The following is a 10,000-nucleotide window of genomic DNA, read 5'->3' on the forward strand; positions in this document are numbered from 1 at the left end:
GCCTTGTTTTCAGTAGCTAGCTAAACAACAATAACAAAAACCCCTTTCTACTTTTGTGGGGAAATGATCAACCTCCTGAACAGATATCGTGTCACATTTTGGAGCATGTCCACAGGCTTGGTGGCCTTGTGACATCAGTGGTCACTCTGCTGAGGGGCTCTAAACTGACTCTGAGCCATGGACTAGGTGAATCACTGGACTGGTGGATTCCTGTCTGTGCAATGAGGTTGTCACAGGCAGAAGACACCACTTCCCCTCCCAGTTAGGCCAGACTGGGCACTGCCTCTCCAGGTTGTCACCTGCAGGGTAGCCTAGGTGAGGCCCGCCCACTTGGCTGTTTACCTTCTCTCATACAGGTAGGTTTCTTGCTAGCAGCTGGTTGGTTTCACTTCCTGGTCAACACCCAGACAACCCAAAACAATAATAAAGACTCATTTCCTTTGAAGCCTGCATTCCCTGAGTTCCTTCTTAAAGCCTCACTGTGCACCTACTGCATGCAAGGAAAGTTCAACAGCTCCTCCCTGTGTGATTTAGGGAATCAGGGGGTGTTGGATTACTGACAAGGCCTCTTTATTTGGAGCATTTCAAAAACTCACTCTATAAACATTTGCCAAGCCCCTCTGTGTGTCAGGTTTGATCTTGGGTGCTGGGGACTCAGAGGTGAATGAGTTATGATGCCTGCCCTTAAGGGAGTCCTCAAACATTGAAAAGAACCCACCATGACCGAGGGACATATTGGGGGCCTCAGAAAAGCACAGAGCAGTCACTGCTAAGCCATCTTCTGAGGAGATGATTAGAGCTAAAAGGAGTCTTCACAGTAGGCAGAAAGTCTAGTGTCACTCATGTGCTTTTGAGATGTGGGTATAGCAGTGGTGAATGGTGTTTTGAACCATTCTAGAGTTGCAAGAGCCACTATGCAATGGTCTAGCCATATGGCATCTTACATTTAAATTCCATTTCTTTGCTGCACCAGTAGCTACTCTGTTAGACTGCACAGATAGGATATTCCCATCATCACAGAAAGTCCTACTGGACAGCATTGCAGGGCTCATGGATCTGGATCCCAATCCCAGTCCTTCCACTTACCAGTCATAAGCCCTTAAGCAAGTGGTCTACCTTTCTATACCTGAGTTTTCTCATCCGCAAAATGGGGATACTCACCTCAAAGGCTGATGTGGACATAAAATGAGCTAAAGGATATGAGACTCTTAGAGCCACAGTGGCCAAGTACACAGTAAGTGCTCAATAAGTGGTAGTAGTCCTTTTCATCATCACTAGTTTGTAGCACCCAGGGAGCAAACATTGTGGCTCACGCCACTGCTTTTCTCCTAATGCTGCTACCACAGCAATGCCCAGTAAATGCCTATCAATGTCTTTTTCCCTGGCTGTTTTCTTCAGGGGTCAGGCTGACACAAATCTGCTACCAGAGGGTAGAGGTGGGAGTACTCACATCTGTAGAGATGGTTCCACACAGGGAAGAAGGCCATGTAGAGGGCCACATCGCCCACCGTCGGGTAGGATTTAAAGATGGAGATGATGGCAATCTGGATGAACATGAAGAAGATGGGGTGTTCCCTGGGGCAAGGCAGGGGAGACAGAGAGAGATCAGTCAGGGGGCAAACCCACCTCAGAAGCTCCTGACCCCAGCCCTGGAACCAAAACTACTACTCTGGGGACTTCAGGAAGGAATTGGCTCTGGTCCCTCCAAGGCATGGGCCAAGCCCTAGGACAAAGCAGAAAACTGCAGGGACTGGAAATGCCCAGAAGTGGTGAGGAAGGCCCGTACACACTAGAGAAACAGCCCACAGAGACATTACCCATCAACAGGCCCTTTAGCCTTTCCCAGCTCTGGGCCTTCCCCTAGGAGCCATGGAGAAGAAAACAAATGAAGTCAGCCTTCTTTATTACTGGGCTCAATGACTGCTTGTAGGAGTAATCGGGCAGCCTCCCTTGCCAGAGGCCCCTCCGATAACTGCATTCAGGACAGAAACAGCCTGCTTGCCAATGCTTTTCTCTCTTGACAATTGAACAATAGGGTCTAGAGAGAGAACTGAGAGTTACACACAGATTTTTATCTCTGGAATTAGAGTTCTCATTATCTTGAACTAATAAGTGCTTAACCTATTATTTTAAATAAATAAGTGAGAGCAATGGCTTCTACTCCCTGAACCTGTACTCGGGGGCTAAGTTCCATACCAGGCCTTCTTTTGCATCATCTCATGTGATCCTCACCACACCTCAACTACCTCTTGAGGTATGCAATCCTGCTATCCACACTTCACAGGTGAGAAAATGGAAGCTCGAATTAGTTAAATGAGTTGACTAAGAGATGGAGCTGTTTGTCTCCAGAGCTCCTAACAAACACCAATACTGTTCTCCAGAGGCTTAATACACTTCGCAGCTCTGGTCACTGGAGGGTGGGGTCAGTGCTCCTCTGAGAGCTGACCAAATGCTAAGAGAAACAAACAAGAAGAGGTCAGACTTATACTTCCTCAGCTATACCCACACAACCTGCAAGTGGCCTACTTTTGAACTGTACCTGGGTGTCCAGATCTTGAGGATTTTCTTCAAAGGCTAATAGCATTCTTGTCTTACAGGTCAAAGGTCAGGGTGACTCCATGGATATACATTTGTTCCCAATTATTTATTTAATCTTATTTATTCATTCATTTATTTTAATTTGACCAGAGAGAGACGAGAGAGAGGGAAAGTGAGAAAGCAAGCCACCAGGTCCAGGACTTGAACCGTGGCCGGCCATGTGGAAGTGTCCAGCGTCTTAACCATCATGCCACCTACTGGTGCCAGGTATAAGTCTTGGCTGTTGAAACAAACATGTGCACACCCCAAACGCACCAGCACTTCTACACAGCAAATGCCTCCAAAACTCAGCTTGGCAAAGTCACAGAGCCCTGTGGCCTCTAAGAAGTATCCAGCTCACTGAGTGTGAACATACTCCTAAACTCAATCCAAATCACTGGCTTTGGGCTTTTTAAGTAACTTGTAACAATTACAGTATTTCTTCTCTTTTCTTTTTATTAATATGGAAGAAAGTTCACAGTTTATTATAATTTATTTTATTTAACAATCTAGGAACTTCACAGCTATCAGCAGTTCCAGTGCAATTTCAGGTGCAACTGGGAATTCAAGAATATTGGTGGAGCTATTAGTATAGCGAACCCTGTAGGTAAAATACATGCATACTTTTGATAGCACATGTGACAAGATCTCTCTGAAATTGACTTCGTTGGTTTCGTTCTCAGCAAACTGAACTGGGCCATTCAACATGGCTTTTATTGACCCTGATGTTAGCGCATGTTCTCTTTTTACAATAAATTCGTGACCATCAGAAGATAGCAATTTGACATACATGGCATCATGGCCCTCACAGCCACCATAAGTTTTCTCCTCCCCATTATGTTCTTATGAACTTTTACTTTGCTTCCACAGGAACTCCAGTAGTTTCTTGTCAGCCCTATAGCCACCACAGTGGAATCCCCGTGTACCACCACAGCCCCTAATCCTACAACTGCAGCATTTCTATGCAGCCAGTAAAAATGCAGTAATAAAAAACACTGAGGGGCCAGCAGGTGGTGTGGTGATTATGGCACTAGACACTCTCATGTGGCTGATCACAGTTCAAATCCTGTGGTTCCCATTCTGTAGGACCTCAGAGCTGATGTTTCTTTCCCGTGACACAGCCTGGGCCTGACATCTGACAGAATACCAGCCTTGCATGGCCTGGCAGGCTCCCAAACTCTGGCAGGATAGCCCTGCTGAGCGCTCCACCTGTCTGTGGTCCACTTTCCCTGCCCCTGTCCTAGTCAGACAAATCTGCTGGGCTGAGAGAATTCGGGAGCCTGGAGCACCCCTCCTCGTTGTCTGTGTAGACAACTCCCAGCAGCTCCATGTGCATACGAAGGCCACACGTGGCTCCTGAGTGAGCAGTAACACCACCACCATGGGACTTCCCAGGCCAGGGCTTCCTGGCAAAGTGACAGAAATAGGAAAACACCTGATCTTCCCACTACTGCCGTCCTCTGCCAGGGTAGGAACCTGAGATCTTCAGCCTTCTGTAGTCTTTGCTTCCATTGCCACCTTTGTGGGAACCAGGCTCTTCAGGCCACCTCTCTTCTCATGCAGCGTTGCAGGAGGTTCTGGTCTCAATGTTTTCTTTTGTCTTAAAAATTATTTATTTAACTTTATTTATTTATTCATTGATTTTAATTTGACCAGAAAGAGAGAAGGAAAGTGAGAAAGTAAGCCATCAGGTCCAGGACTTAAACTGTGGCCAGCCATGTGGGAGTGTCCAGCACCTTAACACCATTGGTGGTTTATTGCTGGCTATGGTCAGAGAGAATAGCAGAAAGGTCAGAGTGGAAAACTCAAGCTTTCAAGATCCAAATCAAAAGCATACACGCTTTCGGGTTTCCTGGACCAATTAGGCAGAGCTGTGCCTGTCTGTGCCTATCACCCCTTCTCTGGAGTTAGGAAAACAGAATCACTCCCAGGGGCTACAATAGGTGATCTCTCTCAGGAGCCTGGCAGCACAGAGGGGTAAGTACAGATTCTGGAGCCAGATCAACCTCTGCTCACTACTTTTGTGACTGTAGGAAAAATTGTTCCACCTCGATGAGCATCAATTTCCTCAACTATAAAATGGGAGTGATGGGGGCTGGCAGGTGGCGTGGTGGTTGGGGACAATGGATTCATACATGGCCGACCACGGTTTGAGTCCTAGATCTGATGGGTTGCTTTCTCACTTTCTCTTTCTTTTTCTCTGTTTGTGTCTGGTCAAATTATAAAATAATAGTAATAAATGGAATTATGGAATTAAATAAATACATAATTCTTTGGGGGGAAAAAAAAGGAGTGATGATGGTAGTATAATTCTACATCCACAAGTTGCTGGATTAGGTAAAACTACAGCTTAGAGAGCCTAGAAAGTTTGAGATGGAATGGGCTCCATATGTTAGCTCTCTTAAACTACAGAAGAGAACTCCACAGACAAACTCTTTTGAAGGAAACTGATCAGAAGATTCAACAGTACTACAGGTGGCCAGTCTCTCAACTAATCTACCCTGAGTCCCCTTAGAGAAACTGTTACTGGGCTGATGATGGGAGATATCCAATCAGATCCATTTTTTCCAAAGACAACTCAGTTCTGCTACCCCAGCTCTTATCCAAAATGGTGAGGGGACTTAGAAGTAATGTGGATTTGGGCACCTCAGGACAAGGGGAAAATACAGGGGATCCTGAACCATGTCTCTATTGCTGGCTATGGCCAATGGCACCTGAGCAACTGAGGGTGGGGTTCCTTTGGCAAAGACACCATAAACCTGATGACATTTACTCCCTGTTTGATGGGCACCCATAAAACCACAAGTGGAAAGGGGGTCTTCGGAGGGCCCTGTGGACAAAGCAGCAGTAGTCTGATCACTTACTTTAGCTTTATGGCTAAGGGGATGGTGTAGAAGAAGACGTTGATCTGGAATACGCATACAAAGAAGAGGCTGAAGTGCTCAAACATCTCTGCAAAGAAGTACCAGAAAAGACCAATGTTTGGAGTGAGATCTGGAACAGAAAGTCTGAAATTAAGAAAACAAAGGGAGAGAGAAAAGAGAATAAAATTATACATGGTCTGCTTTGATCCTGTTTTCTCCTGAAAACTTGGTTTACTGCTCTATAGCCAAGGATGACTTTGTTCCAGCAGAGATCAGGATGTGAGGGGCTCTCAGGCATCCCTCACAAAAACAAAGGGCAGAGTCCCACAGAAAGATAGTAAATATTAGCTAAATCAAACGAATGTGAAATGCGCAGGGATTCATCCTAGAAATCAAGAGACCAGAGCCTCTTTTACTGCTCAGGATAGTTTAAAATCAAGAGACACTGAGTACTATAACAAAAGAGGAATGAGTTTAAATAAACAGTATCTATTTTAGGCAATCCGGAAATCTGCCTAAATAAACAAGCACAAAGCTTCTGTGCCTCCCCATTTTGCTCCACATCCCCACACCAGGAGCCAGAAGACTTGAGTGTCTTAGATTCCAGTTGAGACTTCTAGGGGTTCAGGAACCACCAACGGGCTCTGGCTAGGAGCCCCAGAGTCCCAGATCTCACTTGAGAATCAGGGTTTAACTAGAAAACTTTTTGTCTGGTTAAATCAGACAAAGATTGGCTGCAATTCTGGCTCCTCTAAGAGTCCACATTATATTTTTTTATTTAAAAAAATACAGAGATCAAACTCAAAATTGTAAAAGGGCAATGAATGGGGCATGAAGAGGGAGAGACAGGCAATAGCTCATGGTCAGACCCCTAACTAAAGCCTCTACCCAGGGCAAGTCTTTACTTCCTGTTATAAATACTAGGTTGTTAGAAAAGTCATGACTTTGGGGACCAGCAGGTGGTGTGGTGGCTAAGGCGCTGGACACTCCCACATGGCCAACCATGGTTCGAATCCCAGACCTGGTGGCTTGCCTTCTCACTTTCCCTCTCCCTCTCTCCCTCTCTCTCTCTCTTGTCTCTCTCTGGTCAAATTAAAAAGAAAAAGACATGAATAAATAAAATAAAATAATAATTCTTTAAAAAAACAAAAAAGTTATGATTTTTTTTTTGTTTTGTTTGAAACGTTTTTGCTATAGGGTGCATGTGTTTGCCAGAAAGACAGAGAGAAAGTGAGAAATTACTCCCTAGGGGGGGTTGGCCATGCTGCAATCCCTTCTCCTCCATGCTCCTCTTGGGATCTTGGGCATGCATGCACACACACCTGGCATGAGTTTAAGCCACCGGGTCTAGGACTTGAACCGTGGTTGACTACATGGGAGTCCAGCGACATAGCCATTACGCCAACTGCTGGCCCCAGTCATGAGGTATTTTGCTATGTTTTTCTATGCAAAAATGTGTCATGACTTTTCTAATAACCCATTACATTTCCTTTTCTATACAATGAGATAAAGAACACAATCATGCCCAGCAGAAAGCCAGGGAAAGCTCTTCAGAATATATCACAGACCCTGGCCAAGGTAGGACATGAAGAGCTAAAAAGCTACTAAGTCATTCTACACTCAGCCAGGATTTAACACAAATAGGCAGTCCAGAATCCCAAGAGTGAGTTCTGCCATACCAGAACCCTTCCCTACCCTGACATGTTTAAGTGTATGTCACGCATTGGATTGTGGGCTGCTTGGGCACTGATCAGCCTCTCAGCACCCACACAGAGCCTGACATACAGAGGACACCTTTACAAGCAACATTTGCAGAATGTATAAATATACATTCAGGCAGGCCTGCAATACTGCAAATCCACTGGATTTTCTCCAAAGGTCTGGCATGCGGCAGGTGGTTTTATTTTAAAACTATACACTTGCAGTAGAGGAATATATCTATTCCTGTTTGGAACTGAGCCCAAAGCTCCCAGTCAGAGGATGGTAGTTACTTTGGATGTTCCTAGAGAAAGCTCTGTAATCCCCTAGGTTAAAGGCTTGCTCTATAGCAATGGTTTTCAAAGTATGTTCCCTGGACCAACCAACAGCATTAGCATCACTTAAAAACCTGAAGAACACAAATTCTTGTTCCCTACCCTAGACCTACTTTATCAGAGCTGGGGGGTGGGCTCAACAATCTGGGTTTTAAGCCTGGCAGTGACTCTGATGCATCTTGAAGTTTGAGGACCACTGTTCTGTACATGCTCCCTGTGGTTCTATCTCTCTGACTCCAGCTGGAGCAAAGTAAACCAAATTAGCTTCCAGAGTTTTCTAACAAGGATACTACTTACATGAAGCCATAGACTGCAGGGATGAAATCCCAGGAGCTGAGAAGGAAGAAGGAGAGGCAAACTATTACCACTAGGCTTCCCACATACATCATGGCATATTCCCAAGAGAAGATCCAGAAGGCTTTACTCTTCACTTTCACAGGGATGTACTGCCGCTAAGAAAGAAGGCAAAATGGGACATTTAGGGATGCTAAGGACAGAAAGCAGTTATCAGATTAAACAAAAAGATCCCTCCTGCAAAACTATGCCATAGTGAACAGGTTTACAATTTTGCTTAGGTCTTTAATTAAATAAGGAGGCTATAACTACTTAAAAAGGTGTTTAGTGTGCATCCTCTGACCTCAGACCTAGTAACACCATTTCTAGGTAGGTATCATGAAGAGATGTTGCAAAAGTTACAAATAAAAGGAACAAATGAATAATCTGTGATATAATGGTATAACGGTATGCATTTAGCAGGTTAAATGAAGATGCTGTATCTATGAATATCGACATGGCCATATCTCAGAAGTGAGGTTAATTACAATAGAAAGGTGCCAAATAATCCATACAATGTGCAAATATTTATTTTTTAAAAATAATTATTTTATTTAACTTTATTTATTTATTTAATTTGACCAGAGAAAAGGGGGGGAGGGCGGAGAGAGCGAGAAAGAAAGCCACTAGGTCCAGGACTTGAACCACGGTCAGCCATGTGGGAGTCCAATGCACTTAATCATCACATTGCCTGCTGGTCCTGATGTGCAAATATTCATGCAGTATTTTCTTTCCTTAAGAATTATTTTTATTTAACTTTATTTATTTATTTTTATTTTGACCAGAGAGAGACACACACACACAGAGAGAGAGAAAGAGAGAGAGAGAGAGGGAGAGGGAGGGAAGGAGGGAGGGAAGGAAAAGTGAGAAAGCAAGCTGCCAGGTCTGGGTTGGTCATGTGGGAGTCCAGCACCTTTAACCACCATGCTACTTGCTGGACCCTTATGCAGTATTTTTAGATTATGCCAAATAATACTATTATGATGCATTTCTGCATAGAAAAACAGAAAAATACATCATGACCGTCCCAAAAATCTAATATGTATAATTTATAGATATATTCGTATATATCTGTAGAAATTTTTTTTTTTTTTTGAGAGGTTTTTGCTATATGGCATGTGCACTTGCCAGAAAGACAGAGAGGTAGAAAGTGAGAAATCACCCCCAAGGGGGAATGGTCACACCCTTCTCCTTTATTCTCCTCTCGGGATCTTGGGCACGCACACACATGCCCAGTGTGAGTTTTAAGCCATGGGTCCAGGACTCAATCCGCAGTCAACTACATAGTAGTCCAGCAACATAGCCATTATGCCAACTGCTGGTGCCACCTATATCTGTAGAAGGTATAAACCTAGGTTAGAAGGACATCTACTAAAGTCATAATAATGTAAACTTCCTAAATAGGGAAGGAAAACATAATGGAACCTTAAAAACTTCAAATTTACCTTTAATAGTTCATTAAATATAACAAAAGCAAATATGAAAGATATTTATTGAAACATATTATGAAAAAATTATATATGTATTTCAAAATTTCCTTATCCCAAAATAAATTCATATTCTTTTTTAAAGAATTATTTTATTTAACTTTATTTATTTTATTTTATTTATTTATTTTAATTTGACCAGAGAGGAGCAGAGTGAGAGAAAAAGAGACAGAGAGAAAGTAAGAAAGCAAGCCACCAGGTCCAAGATTCGAACCACGGTCAGTCATGTGGGAATCTAGTGTTCTCAACTACCACACCACCTGTCGGCCCCAATAAATTCATACTTTAATTCCACTTTTCTATGACCTTTTTCAAGTCTCACTGTACAAAATATTATAGCAAAAATCTTAATACTTCCTTAATCTGGGTTGCTCTGGGTTATAGGAACATGGCTATTATAGTATTTTCTGTTTTTACCCCCAAAACAATTATTTCCTAAAAAAAAAAAAAAAAAAAAAATTTAAGTTTGTTTTTTTTTCTCTGAAAGAGAGATTTTTGCCATAGGGTGCATGCATGGGAGTCCAACAACATAGTCATTATACTAACTGCTGGTCCCATCCTCCAATCTTCTCTTGAGATTTTGAGCATGCACACATGTGCCCGCATGAGTTTCAACCATGCAGGTCTGGGACTCAAACCATAATCAGCCATGTGGGAGTCCAGTGTCTTAACCATTACATCACCTCAGCAGGTTATATAACCTAGA

At 43.3% G+C, this 10,000-nt stretch overlaps 1 protein-coding gene and 1 pseudogene across 1 annotated transcript in view; both read right to left on the reverse strand.

The window, feature by feature from the left end:
* The window catches only part of PIGU (phosphatidylinositol glycan anchor biosynthesis class U), a 119,284-nt gene that overhangs the window by 18,604 nt on the left and 90,680 nt on the right, over window positions 1-10,000 (reverse strand). Inside the window, 3 exon segments of the mRNA XM_006144027.3 lie at window positions 1,451-1,575; window positions 5,442-5,585; window positions 7,772-7,926. Of these exon segments, the coding sequence (XP_006144089.1) occupies window positions 1,451-1,575; window positions 5,442-5,585; window positions 7,772-7,926 (424 nt within the window).
* Window positions 1,582-4,693, reverse strand: LOC102493067 (elongin-C pseudogene; annotated as a pseudogene).

This window comes from Tupaia chinensis, unplaced genomic scaffold (genome assembly GCF_000334495.1).
Source record: "Tupaia chinensis unplaced genomic scaffold, TupChi_1.0 Scaffold000115_1, whole genome shotgun sequence".
NCBI lineage: Eukaryota > Metazoa > Chordata > Mammalia > Scandentia > Tupaiidae > Tupaia > Tupaia belangeri.